Source organism: Bison bison, unplaced genomic scaffold (assembly GCF_000754665.1).
Source record: "Bison bison bison isolate TAMUID 2011002044 unplaced genomic scaffold, Bison_UMD1.0 scf7180017864158, whole genome shotgun sequence".
Lineage (NCBI taxonomy): Eukaryota > Metazoa > Chordata > Mammalia > Artiodactyla > Bovidae > Bison > Bison bison.
The window spans coordinates 3,919,806-3,940,759 of record NW_011494730.1 but is presented as its reverse complement, the minus strand read 5'-3'; the positions used below and the strand labels follow the sequence as shown (position 1 = coordinate 3,940,759).

Below are 20,954 nucleotides of genomic sequence, written 5' to 3'. Positions count from 1 at the left end.
CCCCACCCTCGCCACCCCCGGGTGATACACCTGTGTGATGCCTCCCAGCCCAGTCTGCCCGGAGCCTCCAGGATCCCACTACCTCCTCCCTCACAGTCCTCAAGAATGCAGTAGAAACTCCCCAACCCAGTTCAGAAACCTCCTCAGACTGGCCCCAGCACATGCTTCACTCCTGCATTACCTGCCCACAGGATGCCTGCCTGCTTACTGCCCCCTGATCAACTCTAAGTTGACAACAGCCTCAGGATGGAAGTGTCTAGGCCCTGGGCCTGGGAGGCCCAGGTCAGGGGCATAGGTCAGAGTCACTGAGTCCTAGAGTCCCAACAGTCTCTGTCTGGACTCCTCCAGTGACCCAGGAATTCACGGCCACCTTCAGACAGCTCTGAAATCCACAGCTGGATTCTGTCCTTGCCTTTGGTCCTCATTCCAGTGCCTCCTGTCCCAAGCCCCAGAGGCCATAGCTGTAATGACCTTGTCCCTCCGGGGGCTCCTCTGCTTGCCCACTCAGCCCCTTTGTGGACGGGCAGGTCCTCACCAGAGCATAGAGCAGGGGTCCCCGCTCACCTGGCCAGGACAGAACCGTCCCATCCTCTCCCCTTCTATGTCATCGTCCGAAAACAGTTGAACTTTCTTTGTACTTACATCTGGCTGACTCCAGGGCCTCCCACATAGCTTAGTCAGTAAAGAATCTGCCTGCAATGCAGGAGACCTGGGTTTGATTTCTGGGTTGGAAAGATCCCCTGGAGAAGGAAGTGGCAACCCACTCCAGTATTCTCGCCTGGAGAATCCCATGGACAGAGGAGCCTGGTGGGCCGTACAGTCCATGGGGTCGTGAGAGTCAGACACAACTTAGCAACTAAACCACCCTTGCTGACTCAGGTTAAACCTGCTTTCAGTGAAAATCGCCCAACCTGCCCACCAGCTGTGGGTTCCTTGCTGCGTCTGTAATAAACGATGCCCTCCCAGGTGCCAGCACCTAAATGTGACCTCTTAGCCCCTGCTCTCTCCTCTCTGGCTACCTGAAATTACAGCCAGGGACTTCCCTGGTGGCTCAGTGATAAATAACCTGCCTGCAGGGGACATGGCTTCGGTCCCTGGTCTGGGAAGATCCCAGATGCCGCGGAGCAACTAAGCCTGTGCACCACAACTATTTTGAGCCTGTGCTCCAAAGCCTGGAAGCCACAACTACTGAGCCCACACCGCAACTACTGAAGCCCACACGCCTAGGGTCCGCGCTCTGCAACCGGAAGCCACTGCAGTGAGAAGCCTAGCGCCGTAATGAAGAGTACCCCCCACTCACCACAACTAGAGAAAGCCCACACGCGGCAACCAGCCAAGACCCAGCACCGCCAAAAATAAAGAAACAATGTTTTTTTTTAATGCAGCCAGATTCTCCAAGGGACGCCGGGCTTAGCCAGCAGGACAGCGCCTGTCCGATTGCTCCCACGGTGCACACCTGGCATTTACGGATCAGAGACCTGGATGCTGGGACCATGGGGGTCTTGCTGGGGCTGCATAGTTGACCTCGACAGTGAAGGAACTCCCGCTGCCCCCAACTGAGCTTCCTTAGGGCAGGTTCCCATCTTAACGCTTGTCAGTCTTTAACACCATAGTGCTCCAGTCTCTGGGCTGATTCTTCTTATGTGTGTGTGTGTGTGTGTGCACGTGTGCGCTCAGTTGTGTTCAACTCTTTGTGACCCCACGGACTGTGGCCCACCAGGCTTCTCTGTCCATGGGATTCTCCAGGCAAGAATACTGGAGTGGGTTGCCATGCCCTCCTCCAGGAAATCTTCCTGACCCAGGGGTCAAACCCAAGTCTCTGGCATTTCCTGCATTGGCAGGTGGTCTCTTTACCACTGCGCCACCCGGGGAGCCCATGGTCACCCTAGAAGGAGGTAATGGTTCTGTTACTCCAACTGAGGGGGTAACCATGGGATTAGGGATGCCTTGTGCTTCCTGAAGCTGCCGGACAACCTCATCTTATCAGAGAGGCCACTAAGCCACCAACCAGACTTGGCTCCCAGTGGACAGCAAGAGGATTGCTCTTGCAGGGTTCAGACTTCCCATCTCTAAATTTACTGTCTCGGGACCCGTCACTCGCTGACAGCCCTTCCTATTCTTCCCACAGCTCTTTCTTTTTTGGGTCCATACATCTTCCTTTCCTCCCTGCACCAGTTTTGCTACCCTGTCTTGAATTATTCAGCAAATGTTTACTTGCAAGTTAGCTCCACAAGCCACTTTCAGCATTTTCCTCATAAGTGCAGCTTCTGAGTAGAATGAACAAACCTCAATTATAAAATGAGACATGAATGCATCTAAATCGCGGTGGTTAAACTTAATTTTTGTCGACAAAGATGTGGTTCGCCAGGATGCACAGATTATTGCAAATTTCATCAAATCTGAATGGGAGCAGAATTCCATGTTCTGCATGGAAACTTTAGCCTGATGACCCTGACGGAAAACTGGTCTCTTTATCTTCTAGAGCACTCAAAACCAAGGGTGTTGGAGAAAGGTTACTGATCTCTAGTCATCCTGCCCAGAAACAATCAGACTTATTTCAGTGGAAACCAGGGACTCTGAGGACTTGGAGAAGCTGCAGAAGAAATCAGTGAGTGGTTCATGGGTGGTTGATGAGCCAGCCAGTGTGAGACCTGAGGTCCAGCGAGAATGCCCCATACAGACCAGGAGGCGCAAGACAAAGCATCCCATACCAAGCCAATCCAGAGAAACTCCACCTTCAATCGCGCCGTGAGACTCAGAAGCAGAGGCAAAGCCAGAGGCACTTCTGAGGGGAACCCCGGCTACCCAGCAGGTCAGTACTGGGCACGGCGGTCACAGCTGCTGGTTAATATCCAGCTGGAGTCAGTGGGGCTGAAAGGCCCCTATTAAATGAAAGGAGAGTAAAAGGCATTGAGAATGATCAAGGACAGGACCAATAAGGTGGAACTTTCTAAAGCCGTTATCCAAAGAATTCAAATTCCCCCAATAAGATGATGCAGATACTACAGGAGGAAGTGTTGACCCAAATGATCCAATAGGACTGGCTTCTATTTAAAAGAGATGTCTTGTTCCAGGGCTCAGTACACCCCCAGATTCCATACCTTCTAGGAGGGAGCCTTGGTGCTGTCTATGTGCACGGATGTCCGGGAACGTGTGTTTCCTGGGTGGTGAGAGTCTATCCTGTTCTCTCTCCATCGCCATGATAGCCAGAGAGTTTCTTTTGCCCTGAAAATGTGTGAGATTAATACCTTGGGATTAATGCTGGGAAAGATTGAGGGCAGGAGAAGAAGGTGGCGACAGAGGACGAGATGGTTGGATGGCATCACCAACTCAATGGACATAAGTTTGAGCAAACTCCAGGAGATAGTGAAGGACAGGGAAGCCTGGTGTGCTGCCATCCCTGGGGTCACAAAGAGTTGGACATGACAGTGGCTGAACAACAACAATATCATGGGAATAGCTTTACAGAAAGATCCCTTCATTTTTTTTTTTATTTTTTGGCCTCGCTGCATGGCAAAGGAGATCCTAGTTCCATGAGTTCCCAGAGCAGGGATCCAACCTGAGACCCCCACTTTGGAAGCATGAGGTCTTAACCACTGGACCCCCAGGGAAGTCCCTTTCCCTTAATCTTTTAAACCAGTTCCTGGCACATTTTATGCAGCATATTCAAAGCATATTTGAAAGCATATTTGTTGAGCAGAATAAGTCCAGAAACGCTTACAAATGGGGTTTGTCAGAGCTGAGCCCCTTCTGCCGGTAGCTGGCCTAGGGGCTGGGTGGGCAGCATGCTGGGGTTGTAGAGAGAGTGACAGTTTCTTAGCCTCTGGGAAACAGGCAGCGTGCTGCCCTGCGTGTGCTGGGGAGACCTTAACTGGTCCCAAAACTTGCACTAAAATCTGTCGAGTAGCCTTTTGCCACATGTCAACCCACCCTTAAAACATAGAGACGGAATTAATGATGTTTATTATTTCTCTTGATTCTGGGGGTTGATTGGATGGCTTCTAGCTCCAGGCCACTTTCTCTGACCTCTGCAGTGGACTGGCAGCTCAGCTGGGGTTAGAAGGTCCAGGACAGCCTCTTGGGCCGCTAGGGAGTGGGTTGGTCCCAGAGGGCCTCAGCTGGGACTGTCTGTCTCCGCTCCCCGTGGTCGCTTGCCCTCCAGCAGGCTAGCTCGGCTTGTCCATGAGGTGGCCGGTTCCCAGAGAGCAGGAGCAGAGGCGGCCAGGTCTTGAGACCCAGGCCAGAGCCCAACAGTCGCTTCCACCACAGTCTATGGCCCACGCAGTTCACAAGGCCAGTCCAGAAGAAAGCAGATGGAGAAACTGACTCCACTGCTCGATGGAAGGAGCAGCAAAGGAAGTGTGGTGGTCTGCCATCGACCACAAACAGAATCATGTGTTGAGTACCATGCAAAGCAAGAGAAATACAGTGATGGGAAGACTATAGTCATGGGAGCAGGGTGGTTGATACACTACATTACTCTCTCAACTTTTGTATATGTTTGAAAATTCCCATAAGAGTTAAAAGCAGGGACTTCCCTGGTGGTCCTATGGTTAAGAATCTGCCTTGCAGTGCAGGGGATGTGGGTTCAATCCACAGTTGGGGAACAAAGATCGCACATGCCACGGACCTAGGGAGCCCGCGTGCCACAACCAGAGAATCCAGGAACTGCAATAAGGACCCTGTGTGCTCCAACTAAGATCCAATGCAGCCACAGAAATAAATATAATTTTTAAAAGAATTAAAAGCACATAGTCACATACAAAGAAGTGGGAGTCTCTGCCCTTTGAGAAAAGCCACAATACTGTAATGATGTCATTTTATTGCAAGCAATGCGTCAAAGTTTACAAGAGAAGTAAAGGCAAAGAACTAGACCCTTCCCCACAAAGATGATATTTTAGGTGAGCCTTGAGGGTTGCATTAAGACATGGCCAGAAACAATAGCAGCTAACTTGTTTGAGCACTTGTAGGTACTCAGTGGCTGAGGTATGCAGGCATTTCAACGTGGTTCCTCCCATACCCGTTTTACTGGTTAAAAAAAAAAAAAAAACTGAGACCCAGAGAGATTGGGTCACTTATCCCAGATCATGCAGCTAGTGAACGATATGGCTTGAACCAGAGTTCACATTCTTCTGGTTCCAGAGCCTGGGCAGAGAAGAGGGTTAGAGAAGCTCTGTCCAACAAAAACACAGTGAAAGCCACATAAGTCATTTAAATTTTTGTAATATTAAAAAGTAAAGAAATCAGTGAAATTGATTTTAACAATGCATTTTATTTAACCCATTACATCCAAAATACCATCACTTTATCATGTAGTCAATAATCAATATAAAAATTAGTAATGAGATATTTTATATTCCTTTTTTTCCACTGTTGTGAAAATCTGTTGAGTATTTTATTCTTACAGTCTCTCTCAATTTGCATACTAAATTTTCACTGGAAATTCTCGATCTGGATTTAGATTTCATAAAATGCACAGTTAAAGAGTCATTTACAGCCAGAAAAGTTATTAAATGTACAGCCAGAAGTTAGAGTAGAGACAATCCTCAAATTACTCCAAATATCCTCAAAAGTTTTCCAATAATGAAATTGACTCTCTTTTTTACATTCAAATTTAAATTAGCTTAAATTTTTTTTTTAATGAAGAATTTACTTCTTTAGTCACACAAGCCACGTTTCAAGTATGCCCCATGGAGTTATCAGCTACCCCACTGGGGACTTATTAGAGAGTGGCAAGCAGGACAGAGCAGATACAGCTGTCCAGGGTCAGGGTGGGGGTCTTCCTGAGCAGAAGAAAAGGTGGTTGTGGGACTGTGTCTGAGATGAGGGTGGAAGGGAAATGGGATTGATGATGGGGGAATCCACCTGCCAATGCAGGAGACGTAAGAGATGTGGGTTCCATCCCTGGGTTGGGAAGATCCCTTGGAGGAGGGCATGGCAACTCACTCCAGTATTCTTGCCTGGAGAATCCATGCACAGAAGAGGCTGGCAGGCTACAGTCCATAGGGTCACAAAGACTCGGACACAACTAAAAGCATTTAGCATGCGTGAGCCTCAAGTTTGTGGCCTCTAAGCCGAACGAAGGCTGCTGACCCCAGTGTAGACACAGGGACCACGGCGCGTCCTCCCACAACCAAAGACACCATTGACGTCCAGACTGTAAATACTCTCATTAGACTCACAGTTTTATTTGTAAAGTGAATCCCTCATTTCGCCTCTCAAGACAGCCCAGCATCCCCTGATCCAGGGTCCAAGGAGAAAACACTCTTCTGCTAAGGAGCAGACAAAACAGACCACCCAGCACCAGGTTTCTCCCTTCCACCCCCTGACAAGGAAAGGAGCTGGTGCTCTGAGTCAGCGGTTTGTGATCTGGGTCTGGAAGGTGAGGACAATCTCCGTTTTACTTGCTGAGGGGTATCCATTCAAAGTCATAGTAGAACATTAACTGACAACCCCACCTAAGCTGATCTGACACTCTAGGGGAGGTGATTTATTACTTAACATCTATTAGGACTCCAACATTATAAAGTTAGATGTTAAACAACCGGTAAATTGCAAAGGATTTTGTCCAGTAGAAAGGATAAGACCAGTGGTTATGGTTCTATTGTCCTCTGAGACATTAACCAGGTTTGTATCCAAGTTTTCAGGTTCATTCACGATTTTCTTTTTTCGACTGTGCATGCACGGATGGATGGATGGATATATGCACGGCTATGAAATGTCTGGTACTGTAAGTATGATTTTCATAGCGATGGCATTCCAGGTCATTTAATAGAGCACAGAGAGTGGCAATTTCCCCTTCAAGGGCTTGAGGGGAAGGGCATCCTTTTCACTCCACTTCCTTCCCGTCTCAGGGTGACAGCTGCTACAGTCTCTTAGAATTGCCTGAATAGGGGAGATACACGTTTCTAACTCCCTACGTTTCTCACACGTCACAGATCCACTGGAAAATGAGAACTCTGTCAATGAACCCCTGACCTTGAATTTGCCGCAGAGCAGAAAGCATCTCTGGAGGATACCAATCCAGACAGACCCAGGAGCCAAGAGAACAAGGTAAGGGACAGCAAATCCAGAGGGGTTGGTTCATGAAACAGTGTAACAGGGTTTGATCTGCAAAGTCTTGGCAGAGCTACAAGAATGTCTTGTGTTTAAAAAATAACACAAGTGTTTTAGTTGTTCATATTTTTTAAAACTCAACAATTTCCTTAAAAAAAAAAAAAAAAGCTCCACTGTTACTCTCCTATCACAAAATTAGGAAACTTCAGATACTAAACACAAGAAAACTCACCGCATCATCACCACCACCCAGAGGTTTTTGCATGTTCTCTCTTCATAAATTGGGATCTTATATACATGTCATCTTGAAAACAACTTAACAATACAGGCACACCTTGGAGATATTGAGGGTTTGGTTCTTGATCATCATAATAAAGTGAAGATTGTAGAAGAACAAGCCACATGAATTTTTTGGTTTCCCAATGCATATAAAAGTTATGTTTATACTACATTGTGGTCTATCGGGTGTGCAATAGTAGTATGTCTACAAAACTGTACAAAATTCAACTTAAAAATACTTTATTGCTAAAAAAACCCTAATCATCATCTCACAACACAAGGTTGCCACAAACCTTCAATTTGTAAAAGAAAAAAACCTTTCCCATATCTATGAAGCACAATAAAGCAGAGTGAAGTAAAAGTATGCCTGTATATCGTATTACTAAATATTTTTCTACACCATGATTTAAAGGCTATAAAATAATCTATAGCATGATTGGATTGTGATTAACTAATCATGCTCCCATTGTTTGGATATTTGGATATTATACCAGCTGGGACTGAATTTAGCTTCTTGTAACCAAAAACCCCAAATAACACAGCCTAACAAGGCAGAGGTTTATTTCGCTCTTGTGTGAAAGAAGTCTGGAGAGTTGTGACAGCAATTTCTCAAGCCATTAAGGACCCAGTTTCCTTCTAGCTTTTCCTCCACCATCTGTCAAAATGACTACCAGAGCTCCAGCCATCACAGCCACAGTTTAGATGGAGGGAAGGAGAAAAGCAGAGGATAGGCGGGCACATGCCAGCCGAGTCTGCCCTCCTTTGAGGAGATTCCCTGAAGCTTACTTAACAACTGGTGGCCAAACTGGGTCAAAAAGTCAGTCACCTGGCCACCTCCACCTGCAAAGAAGCTGAAAAATGTGTGTGTTGTTTTCAAATCAGGTCTATTTCTGTCCCCAGGAAATTGGTTCCACAGGAAAGAAAAAAGGAGAATGGATACAAGGGAAGCAATAGCAATTTCTGACCTGGAGGAGGTTTACATTTTTGCTGTGTGAATGTGTGTGTGTGTGTGTGTGTGTGTTTGCTTGTTTCTTTATTTGACTGTGCCAGGTCTCAGCTGAGGCACACAGGACCTGTGATCTTCATTGAGAAATGTGAATCTTTTAGTTGTGGCATGAGAACCCTTAGTGGCAGTAAGTGGGATCTAGTTCCCCGATCAGGGATCAAATCCAGCCCCCTGCATTGGGAGCACAGAGTCCTAGCCACTGGACCGCCAGGGAGGTCCCGGTGGACTTCATTTTGCTATTTTGTAAGCTACACTATGATAAATATGATTGTGACAAAATCCTGAAGCCAATCCCTCATTATTTCATTAAGTTCATTCCTGGAAACTTCACACTCTACAAATTCCTGGATGGTTATGAGAAATTGTGTTTCCATATCTGCCCTTGGGAAGCATGGACTGGGCCACCTGTCCCACCAGGAGGTGGTGAGGCTCCCTTTGCTTCCTAATGTTACTTTCCCCACAGGGCCTCGATTTATATAGAGATATAGTAACAAGGACCTAATTTACTTACATGTAAGTATATATTACATATAATTCCTAAAAGAAAGAAATGAAAAAAGGCAAAATGGTTATTGGAAGAGGCCTTACAAATAGCTGAGAAGATAAGCTAAAAGCAAAGGAGAAAAGGAAAGATATACCCATTTGAATGCAGTTTCAAAGACTAGCAAGGAGAGATAAGAAAGACTTCCTAACTGATCAGTGCAAAGAAATAGAGGAAAACATTAGAATGGGAAAGTCTAGAGATCTCTTCAAGAAAATTAGAGATACCAAGGGAACATTTCATGCAAAGATGGCCACAATAAAGGACAGAAATAGTGTGGACTTAACAGAAGCAGAAGATATTAAGAAAAGGTGGCAAGAATACACAGAAGAACTATACAAAAAGCCAGACATCCTAGAAAGAAAAGTCAAGTGGGCTTTAGGAAGCATCACTATGAACAAAGCTAATAGAAGTGATGGGATTCCAGCTGAGCTATTTCAAATCCTAAAAGATGATGCTGTGAAAGTGCTGCACTCAATATGCCAGCAAATTTGGAAAACTCAGGAATGGCCACAGGACTGGAAAAGGTCAGTTTTCATTCCAATCCCAAAGAAAGGCAGTGCCAAAGAATGTTCAAACTACCGCACAATTGCACTCATCTCAGTTCAGTTCAGTTCAGTTCAGCTCAGTCTCTCAGTTGTGTTCGATTCTTTGCAACCCCACACACTAGCAAAGTAATGCTCAAAATTCTCCAAGCCAGGCTTCAACAGTACATGAACCAAGAACTTCCAGATGTTCAAGCTGGATTTAGAAAATGCAGGTGAACCAGAGATCAAATTGTCAATATCCACTGGATCATAGAAAAACCAAGAGAGTTCCAGAAAAACATCTACTTCTGCTTTATTGACTACACCAAAGCTTTTGACTCTATGGATCACAACAAACTGTGGAAAATTCTTAAAGAGATAGGAATACCAGAACACCTGACCTGCTTCCTGAGAAATCTGTATGCAGGTCAGGAAGCAACAGTTAGAACTGGACGTGGAACAACAGACTGGTTCCAAATAGGAAAAGGAGTATGTCAAGGCTGTATATAGTCACCTTGATTATTTAACTTATATGCAGAGTATGTCATGCAAAATGCCAGGCTGGATGAAGTTCAAGCTGGAATCAAGATTGCTGGGAGAAATATCAATAACCTCAGATATGCAGATGACACCACACTTATGGCAGAAAGTAAAGAAGAATTAAAGAGCCTCAATGAAAGTGAAAAAGGAGAGTGAAAAAGCTTGCTTAAAACTCAGCATTCAAAAAACAACAAAGATCATAACATCCGGTCCCATCACTTCATGCCAAATAGATGGAGAAACAATGGAAACAGTGACACTTTATTTTCTTGGGCTCCAAAATCACTGCAGATGGTGACTGCAGCCATGAAATTAAAAGACGCTTACTCCTTGGAAGAAAAGTTATGACTAACATAGACAGCATATTAAAAAGCAGAGACATTACTTTGTCAACAAAGGTCCATCTTGTCAAAGCTGTGATTTTTCCAGTAGTCATGTATGGATGTGAGAGTTTAACCATTAAGAAAAGCTGAGAGCCAAAGAATTGATGCTTTTGAACTGTGGTGTTGGAGAAGACTCTTGAGAGTCCCTTGGACTGCAAGGAGATCCAACCAGTCAATCCTAAAGGAAATCAGTACTGAATATTCACTGGAAGGACTAATGCTGAAGCTGAAGCTCCAATACTTTGGCCACCTGGTGTGAAGAACTAACTTACTGGAAAAGACCCTGATACTGGGAAAGATTGAAGGCAGGAGGGGAAGGGGACGACAGAGGATGAGATGGTTGGATGGCATCACTGACTGAATGGACATGAGTTTCAGCAAGCTCCAGGATTTGGTGATGGATAGGGAGGCCTGGCGTGTTGTAGTCCATGGGGTCGCAAAGAGTCAGACAAAACTGAGCAACCAAACTGAACTGAATTATATATTAGGAGCAACTGCTTCCTGTTGTCTCTGATAAATCTCAGGAGCCAAGAACAACATCATCAGCGTCCAACCACCTACACGGGACACTCCAAGAGGCGATGAGAATGCCCATGTCAAGGGCTCAACAGGCAGGATTCAGGACACTGGCTCTTCCTCAATTATCACATAAATGTTTTCATGTCTTAACATTCAATTTTTAAAAAGAGGGTAGAGATGAGAGTAGCTGCCAGATTTTGTTCGGAGGGAATTGTCAGGGTGCCCTCAACTGTGCATTTGTCCCTATGGGAGGCTGCTCCTTGAGTCTGTCCAGGTCAGACAGACAGAGAAACAGAACCAACAGGATATGGAGAGAGAGACAGAGAGAGCTTGAGAAAGAGAGATTCATTTTAAGGATCTGGCTCCCACAACTGTGGAGGCTTGCTGAGTCGAAAATCTGCAGGGCGGGCCAGCAGTTGGGGATTACTGCTGTCGTTTGAGCCCATAGGCCATCTGCTGGCACAATTCCTTTTCACTTGGGTGAGGTTAGTCTTTTTTCTATTAAGAACTTCAGCACTTTGGATGATGAGACACATTCACATCAAGGAGGGTCATCTGCTTGACTCAAAGTCTGCTAGTTTAAGTGTTACTCTCATCCTGAAAGCACCTTCTTGGAAGAAAAGCTCTGACAAACCTAGACAGCATATTAAAAAGCAGAGACATTACTTTGTCCACAAAGGTCTGTCTAGTCAAAGCTATGGTTTTTCTGTAGTCACGTATGGATGTGAAAGTTGGACCATAAAGAAAGCTGAGAGCCAAAGAATTGATACTTTTGAACTGTGATGTTGGAGAAGACTCTTAAGAGTTCCTAGGACTGCAAGGAGTTAAGCCAGTAAATCCTAAAGGAAATCAGTCCTGAATATTCATTGGAAGGACTGATGCTGAGGCTTAAGCTCCAATTCCTTGGCCACTTGATGTGAAGTACTGACTCATAAGAAAAGACCCTGATGCTGGGAAAGATTGAAGGCAGGAGGAGAAGGGGATGACAGAGGATGAGATGGTTCGATGGCATCACTGACTGAATGGACATGAGTTTCAGCAAGCTCCAGGAATTGGTGATGGACAGGGAAACCTGGCATGCTGCAGTCCATAGGGTTGCAGAGTCGGACATGACTGAGCGACTGAACTGAACTGAACTGAAAAAACACCTTCACAGAAACATCCAGATTAATGTTTGACCAAATATCTGGGCATCGTGCCCCAGGAAAGTTGATACATCAAATTAACCAACACACTTCTCACTTTGACCCTGGTGAGGGGGGCTTCAAGAGGTTGTAGGGGTGGGGCAGAGGGGTCTTAGAAATCTCAAATGTGGGAGATACAAGACCTGGAACATCTGGAGGTGAGCCAGCTGGCAGCCTGCGTGGGAGGTGAGGGGAGAGGGCCGGGTAGTGGGTGAGGGGTATCTACACCAAAGACAAGGCAGAGGTGTGTGTTTTCTTAGAATCAAGTGTGGACCCCAAGGAAAGGAACCACCTCTGAACCACTTTGAAAAGGACTTCACCCTAAAGGCTGCCTGCTAGGGTCCAGGTGGATCTTGGCAGGAAGTGGCTGTAGAAAGTTGGAGAGTCATGAGTGACCAGCTTGAGAGTTTTGTACATGCCCAAGAACTGCAGTCATAGACCACCCACCCCCAACATGGCATGTCTGAGGAGCCCCCAAAAGCTTTGGAGACCCAAAAAGCAATTAGGGGGATGGAGAGAAGACAGCATGAAGCAGAGGTTTCACAGGAGACCTGGATGGGCAGGAGTTGGTGTTCTGAAAGAGTTTTCAGATGCACTTTTTATACCCAGAAAAAGAAGTCATTTATTTATAAGCCAGGAGTGACCAGAAAAGCTTTGCATGTGGTCTGCCTGAAATTTCACCCAAGGCTGGGCAGGCAGTTCCAACCCATAGAGCAGGCTGAAGTGGGGGTCAAGGGGGAGATGAGAACCCATCCTGTCTGCTTTCCAGTGGGTCCAGCTTGGCCCACAGAGGTCCTCTGGGTTCCTTCTGTCTTGGGCTTCACGAGGACAGAGGTTTTGGAGAACGTATCCAGGTCAGTCTCAGAAGCCCCACCGTGACCCTTGTTTCTATTATGTTTTCTGAGTTGGATTTCTATGGCCAGGTAGGTCATCATGTACCTGTAATGGAAAAGTTTTCTAGACAAAAACTTCCTGATGGGCTGTCAGGCTTCCACAGCTCTGAGTTGCCACTTTTATGTAAAGTTCAGGATATGAATCTCTCCTGGGAAACACTGCCATTCAACAGCTAATGAGCCGCCATGTCAATATTTGCTTGACATGCGATGTCTGGGGTACCATTCCATTCTGTGTGCCGTTCCTCCTCTTCTGCTCACTCTTCATTTCACTAGCACCTTGGCATCCAGAGGCTCGGATCTTTATTTTTGTAAAATAATTTGATCTCTGCCGTCCCCCATATCTCTGTGTCCCTATCTTTGTGTTCTTCATATAAAGTGCCATGGTTGACTCTGAGCATCTCTTGTTCAGTGTCCATGGTCACTTTCCCAATGCTGTTAACCTTACCCATTCCTGTTAAATTCCAAAGTCCCCTTTGCTCTAAGAAAGAAAAATAATCTCTGACCCTTTGGTAACTTGTGCATGTAAATGCAAGCTTCTGATCTAAATTTGAACCCCTTCAAAAAATTTTTTTAAAAAGAGAACTCTACAATGTGCAAAGACTGGAAGCAATTGAAGAAGGACGCAAATGTTATCTCATGCTGGGCCCCAAATATTTTAGCTCTCTTTTTTGTAATTGCCATTATAGTAAATGCTTTCATAAAGGCATTTTTAATAGTACTTATTAAAATAAATTTTACATTACAACAAAATATACAAATCTTGGGTATACAGCTTGATGAATGCATCAGCTCGGGCTGCCATAACAAAATACCATGTACTGGGTACTTAGACCACAGAAATTGGTTTCTCACAGTTCTGGAGGCAGAAGTCCTAGATCATGGCTCCAGTATGGTCGGGTTCTTGGAGGACTCTCTTCCTGGCTTGCAGACAGCTGCCTTCTGGCTGTGTCCTCACATGGTGGGAGGGAGAAAGTGAGTTCTGGTCTTTTCCTCTTCATGGGAGCCCCACCTTCCCAAAGACGCCCTCTCCAAATACCATCACACTGGGAGTCAGGGCTTCAGCATAAAAATTTGGGGCAGAGGTGGTGGATTACAATTCAGTCCATAGCCATGAATGTTTACATACATATACACCCACTTAACCATGAACCAGGCCAAGATCTAGAACATTAGGCATGAAGCTAAAACCCTTTTCCTGTTAATAACCATCCCTTCTTAGTCAGAAACATCTTCTGGTTTAGTACCATTAGATTAATTTTGCTGGCTCCTGAACTTCATAAAAATAGGATCGTACAGTATGTCATCATGATGTCTCTCTCACTTGGCTCAACATATTTGAGATTCATGTTCATGTGTGTGTGTGTGTATAAGACTGTTCTTTTATTGCTGAGAATTATTACCACAATTTGTTTATCCATCCTTCTGTTAATGAATATTTGGAGCGTTTCTAATTTTTAACTATTACAAAGTTGCTATGAATGTTCCTAGAAATGTCTTTTTATGGATGTATGTATTCATTTCTCCAGTGTGTCCCCAGAAGTGGAAGTGTTGGGTCTTAGGATAGGTGTTAATATGTGTTAACATTAATGTTGGTGACTCAGACAGTAAAGAATCTGCCTGCAGGAATCTCTGCAGGAGACCCGGGTTTGATCTCTGGGTCAGGAAGATCCCCTAGAGACAAGAATGGCTACCCACTCCAGTATTATTGCCTGGAGAATCCCATGGACAGAGTAGCTGGGCAGGGTACAGTCCATGGGGTCAAAAAGAATCAGACACGACTGAGCGACTAAGCATGCACACAACATTAATAGTTAATGTTATTAGAGACAGCCGAGTAATTTTTCAAAATGATTGATTGACTATTTTATACTCCTATCAGCAAGATAAAGTTCTGGTTGCTCTAGAGTCTCACCAGTGCTTGGAATTGTCAGTCTTTGTAACTATATCCACTCTAATACATTGTGGTTTCTCACTGTGGTTTTAAGTTTTATTTCGCCTGATGACTCATGATGTTGTATGTTTGTTGGCCATTCATGTATCTTCTTATGTGAAGTTCTTGTTCAAGTTTTTTGCCCATTTATTATTATTATTTCTTAATTTGTTGGATACTTTATACTTCTTGACCACAAGCCCTTGATCAGATAAATGAATTGCAAATACATTCTACTAGTCTGTGGCTTATCTTTTAACTGTCCTGTTTTTTAAAGAGCAGACATTTTGACAACTAACATCATTTTTTTCTTTTATTGTTTGTCCTTTTCCATTCTAAGAAAGATTTGAGTACTTCAAAGATATTCTCCTATGCTTTTCTTAGGGATGTTTTATACTTTTAACATTTAGGTCTATGGTCCATATAGATATCCACTTGCTCTGGCATCATTAAAAAGAACTCCTGGGCTCTCCCAATGAATTGCTTTCGTGTTTTCTCTGGTTTTGATTTTGCTTTTCCAAAAATCCACTGACTGTAGACTCATGGGTCTTCTCTGGACTTTTATTCTGTTTCATTGATCTAATTGTCTTTCTTTATGCCAATGTTCGGAGAAGGCAATGGCACCCCACTCCAGTACTCTTGCTTGGAAAATCCCATGGACCGAGGAGCCTGGTAGGCTGCAACCCATGGGGTCGCTAAGAGTCGGACACGACTGAGCGACTTCACTTTCACGCATTGGAGAAGGGAATGGCAACCCACTCCAGTGTTCTTGCCTGGAGAATCCCAGGGATGGGGGAGCCTGGTGGGCTACCATCTATGGGGTCGCACAGAGTCGGACACGACTGAAGTGACTTAGCATAGCATGCCAGTGTTACACTGTCTTAGATACTGTAGCTTTATGATAAGTTTTAAAATCTGGTAGAGTAAACCCTCCTACTTTATTCTTTTTTGAGATTGTCTTGGCTATTTTAAGTTGTTCACATTTCCATATAAATTTTAGAATCAGTTCATCAATTTATCTTCTGAAAAAAGCCTGCTAGGATTTTGGTTAAGATTACATTATCTCTATAGATAAATTTGGAGATTACTGACACCTGAAGATTGAATAATTTAAGGTACCAGTCAATGACCACGTCCTAATTTTCCATTTATTTAGGTACTCCTTAAGTTAATCCAGCAATGACTTTATAGTTTACTATAGAAGATATGTACATATTTTATTTATATTTGTTCCTAAGTATTGAATAATTTTTATCCTATTTTAAATGCTTGTGTTTTGCAATTTAATTTTTCAATTGTTTTAGTAGTGTGGGGCTTCCCTTGTGGCTCAGCTGGTAAAGAATCCGCCTGTAATTCGGGAGACCTGGGTTTAATCCCTGAGTTGGGAAGATCCTTAAAGAAGAGAAAGGCTACCCACTCCAGTATTCTGGCCTGGAGAATTCCATAGACAGTCCATGGGATCACAAAGAGTCAGACACGACTGAGTGACTTTCACTTCCACTTTTAGTAGTATACTTAAATGTAGTTAATCTCTGCGTGTTCACTCAGTATCCTGTGACCTTGATTAAGGTCACTTGTAGCTCTATTGTATATTCCTTTGGATTCTCCATGCACTCAATCCCGCCTTCTGTGAATAAAGATAGTTTTAATCCTTTCTTTCCAATCATCATGACTTCTATTTGTTTTTTCATATCTTATTACACTTGTGAGGAATTCCATTGTGATATTGAAAGAAGTGGTGAGAGTAGGAATCCTTGCCTCATTCTTTGTTTGCAGTTGCTTTGATTGCAAAGATTAGAGCCACATAAATTTGTTCAAGTGAAAGGGGCACATGGTAAGGATGCTGGAAGCTCAAAGAATCCAAGTAACAGAGGTGAAACCCAACTGTATTGGAAGGGAAATGCCATCAGGAGAGCCACTTCCTCCTTTCCTCAGGGTCCAAGGGACCGACTGCTTTCTGCTCTGTGGACTGCTTTATTCTCCTGCTCTCTCCTCACACCATCTTCTCTTGCTTGTCACCTTGCGTATGACCCAAAATGGCAGCCATAGCTGATATGACCTTTCAACTTGGCTCTCCACAGCCAATGGGGACTTTTGGATCTCTAAGAAAGAATTTTGAAGGAAAAGAATCTGATTAGCCATCCTTGGGCCAGGTGTTTAGCTCTGGGCCAATCAGCTAAAAAAAAAAAAAAAAGAGGCAGGATTAATGAGGTCATTCCCACTTCAGAGGGACCTGTGTTGGGGAGAATCTTTCAGAAGTATGTGAAGGAGAGCCAGGCACCCAAAACATGTCTCATGTAGTTAAGTCTGGGTCTCCCATACGAGGGAATGCCAAAGGGGACTTGGCTGAGGTGACAAGTAGAAGAATGGAAATCAGAGTAGTAGGGGCTGAAAGCTAGATGAGAGGACTATTGTCTTCTGAGACTCAGATGGCCAAGGAGCCAGTCCTCCATGTGCTAGAAGTATGTTCTTCTTAGTGGTCAGTGCCTGTCCCCAGAGGTTCTAGAATTGTCCCCTGCTCACCCAATGGCATGCTGCAAGTCCTCTTCCATATGACCACAAGCAGGGGTTTTGGTGGGCAGTGCAGCAGGAGGGGAACACAATTACCATAGACAGACGTGCTACAAACAGGAATACTGGAAAGGAACTAATCTCTGTTGAGGGTTTTTATGCACATGAGTTTGGGTGAACTCCGGGAGTTGGTGATGGACAGGGAGGCCTGGCGTGCTGCGATTCATGGGGTCAGAAAGTCGGACACGACTGAGCGACTGAACTGAACTGATGTGTACTATCACTTCAAAGTCTCCCATTTCACAGATTAGAAAACTAAGACTCAAAGTTAGTAGTTAGCCTGAGGTTGCACAGCTAGTAAGACAGCCAGACCATCAATCAAAGTCTTAGACTCCACACCCCACATTCTCCCACCCCCCAAGCTGCCCTGATGGAAGTATTGGAGGATAAACTTGGCCATGCAAAGGAGGGTGTTACTGTTGAAATGCCCACAGTGGGCAAAGCCCTAAGGTACCCCCAGTTCATCACCAGATTGGTCTCTTAGAAGTCCTCTCAAGTCAAGATGTTATAAGTTGGGTCTTTATTATAGACGCAATGTCCCAGAAATCACTTCATATCACAAAATCACCAAATTGATAAATATAGATACACACATATGAGAAAAGGATAGAATGCAAACATGTGCTTTTTATGAATTGACATTTCTATATAAAATTAAAATTTCACATAGGGTAATTTTTCTGCATGAACTGGGCAGGCTGATGCTTCTTAAAATATTTGTCAACTGACCTTCCCAGTGAAGACGTGTTTGTCTATTCCTGGCAATGACCTGAGGGAACTGCAGAAGTTTCTAATTGTTCCAAGGATGGTCAGCCTGCATTAAGCATTAGATTCACCCCAGGGCTTACACTCAGGGGGCAGCCAAGGACATCCTCACTAAGCGTTAACAGCTCTGCTCTAGCTGGTCCAGCCAAACCTTCCTAATTATTAAATATTGTGTCAAGTTTCCCTGGATCCAGCTCCAGAACGATCATTGCATGAAATCCCTCACTGCCATTAAAGACTCATGCGTGAAAAGACACATGTACCCCAGCATTCACTGCAGCACTATTTACAGTGGCCAGGCCATGGAAGCAACCCAGATGCCCATCGACAGATGAATGGGCAAAGAAGGTGTGGTACATATACACAATGGAATGTTATTCAGCCGTAAAAAGAATGAATTTGGGTCCGTTGTAGTGAGGTGGATGAACCTAGAGCCTGCTATACAGAGTGAAGTAAATCATAAAGAGAAATACAAATATCATAGACTAACACATGTATATGGAATGTAGAAAAATGGTGCGGATGAACCTATTTGCAGGGAAGGAATGGAGATGCAGATGCAGAGAATGGACGAGGGAAGGCAAGAGTGGGACGAATGGAGAAAGTAGCCTTGATGTGCATACACTATCATGTGTGAAATAGCTAGCTGGTGGGAAGCTGCTATGTAACACAAGGAGCCCAGATGGGTGCTCTGTGATGACCTAGAAAGGGGGTTTGGGGGAAGAGGAGGGATGCTCAAGAGGGAGGTGATGTGTGCATATTTATGGTTGATTTGTATTGTTGTACGGCAGAAACCAAAGCAACATTATAAAGCAATTTCCCTCCAATTAAAAAATAAATTAAAAAAATAAGATTTCTTATCAGTAGGGAAAGAAAAAGAAAAGACTCATGAGTCTTTGAATGCTGATATGAGACAAGGACCAGTTTCCCTATAGGGAACTGTACACATTTCCATGGAAATGCAGAAGTTCCGTGTATTGTAACCCAGGGGGCAGCTTGTCAGATGTTCATAAACGCTAGTTCAGGTTGTCATTAGCAGAGCCTCATAGTCTTTACAATCTGTAAACACTAGAAACAAATGCCGAGTCATTGCAGGTTGGGGGGCTGCCTCTTTGATTCAAAGAAGCTGTTTCAGGGTTTGCCATTAGTCAATCATTTGTGACGACACAGATCCGAAGAACTGCAGCCTGACTCTAATCAGCCTCCAGAGCTACCAATTTAGAAGAAACACAGGAGACAGAGAAGCCAGTGAAACACACTGCAGTCACAATCAACAGGATCCAGGCAGGACGGAGGACCCAATTTCTCAACCAAGTACAAGCAGAAAACAAAAGTGAGGGAGCGATCCAACGGTTTTCAGGCAGCATCAACCAACTGCGACGCGTAAACCTCACCTGAATCCTGTTTCAAACAAACACTCTTTCCCTTTTCTTGAGGGAAAGCTTCAAAGACAATTGGGGAAATTTGAACTCAGGTCGGATGTTTGCTGCCACTCAGGCATGTCTGACTCTGTGCCACCCCATGGACTGCAGCCTGCCAGGCTCCTCTGTCCATGGGATGCTCCAGGCAAGAATACTGGAGCTGGTTGCCATTTCCTCTTCCAGGGGATCTTCCCCACCCAGGGACTGAACCTGAGTCTCCTGTGTCTCCTGAATTATAGGCAGATTCTTTACCTGTTGAGCCATGGGGAAAGTCCCTTGATGATGCTAAGAAATTACAAATTTTTTAAGGCGTGTTAAAGGTACGAGGGCTATTTTTAAAGTCCTTTTCTTTTAGAGATACACTCTGAAAGATTTTGGATGAAATGATAAGATATCTGGGACTTGCTTCAAAATCATGTAGGCCCAGGAAGGCGTGGGGAGGAATAAAGATGAAAGAAGATAAGCCATGAGTCTTTAACAACTGCTGAGCTGGTGAGGGGAGTTCATTATTCTTTTCTGTCTGCTTTAGTGTATGTTTGAAATTTTCCATAATAAAAAGCTGGCTTTTATTATATTCTTGAGAGCTTATTTTAAAAAATAAATAAATAAAAAGGGCTTCCAGATGTTCAAGCTGAATTTAGAAAAGGCAGAGGAACCAGAGATCAAATTGCCAACATCCACTGGATCATCAAAAGAGCAAGAGAGTTCCAGAAAAACGTCTACTTCAGCTTTATTGACTACGGCAAAGCCTTTGACTCTGTGGATCACAACAAACTGGGGAAAATTCTTAAAGACATAGGAACACCAGACCACCTGACCTGCCTCCTGAGAAATCTGTACGCAGGTTAAGAAGCAAGTCAGAACTGGACATGGAACAACAGACTGGTTCCAAATAGGAAAAGGAGTACGTCAAGGCTGTATATTGTCACTTTACTTAGTTAACTTACATGCAGAGTACCTCATGCAAAATGCCAGGCTGGATGAAGCACAAGCTAGAATCAAGATTGCAGGGAGAATATCAACAACCTCAGATATGCACATGACACCACCCTTATGGCAGAAAGCAAAGAAGAACTAAAGAACCTCTTGATGAAAGTGAAAGAGGAGAGTGAAAAAGTTGGATTAAAATTCAACATTCAGAAAACTAAGATCATGGCATCACTTCATGGCAAATAGGTGGGGAAACAATGGAAACAGTGACAGACTTTGTTTTGGGGGGCTCCAAATTCACTGCAGATGGTGACTGAAGCCATGAAATTAAAAGACTCTTGCTCCTTGGAAGAAAAGCTATGACCAACCAAGACAGCATATTAAAAAGCAGAGACATTACTTTGCC

General features: G+C 44.3%; 1 protein-coding gene across 1 annotated transcript in view; it reads left to right on the top strand.

Annotated features, from left to right (window-relative positions):
• NGEF (neuronal guanine nucleotide exchange factor) overlaps nt 1-20,954 on the top strand; it is a 128,514-nt gene that overhangs the window by 31,570 nt on the left and 75,990 nt on the right. The window contains exons 3-4 of the mRNA XM_010841254.1: nt 2,483-2,812; nt 6,939-7,053. Of these exons, the coding sequence (XP_010839556.1) occupies nt 2,668-2,812; nt 6,939-7,053 (260 nt within the window). The 5' untranslated portion in view covers nt 2,483-2,667. The remainder of the gene's footprint in view (nt 1-2,482; nt 2,813-6,938; nt 7,054-20,954) is intronic.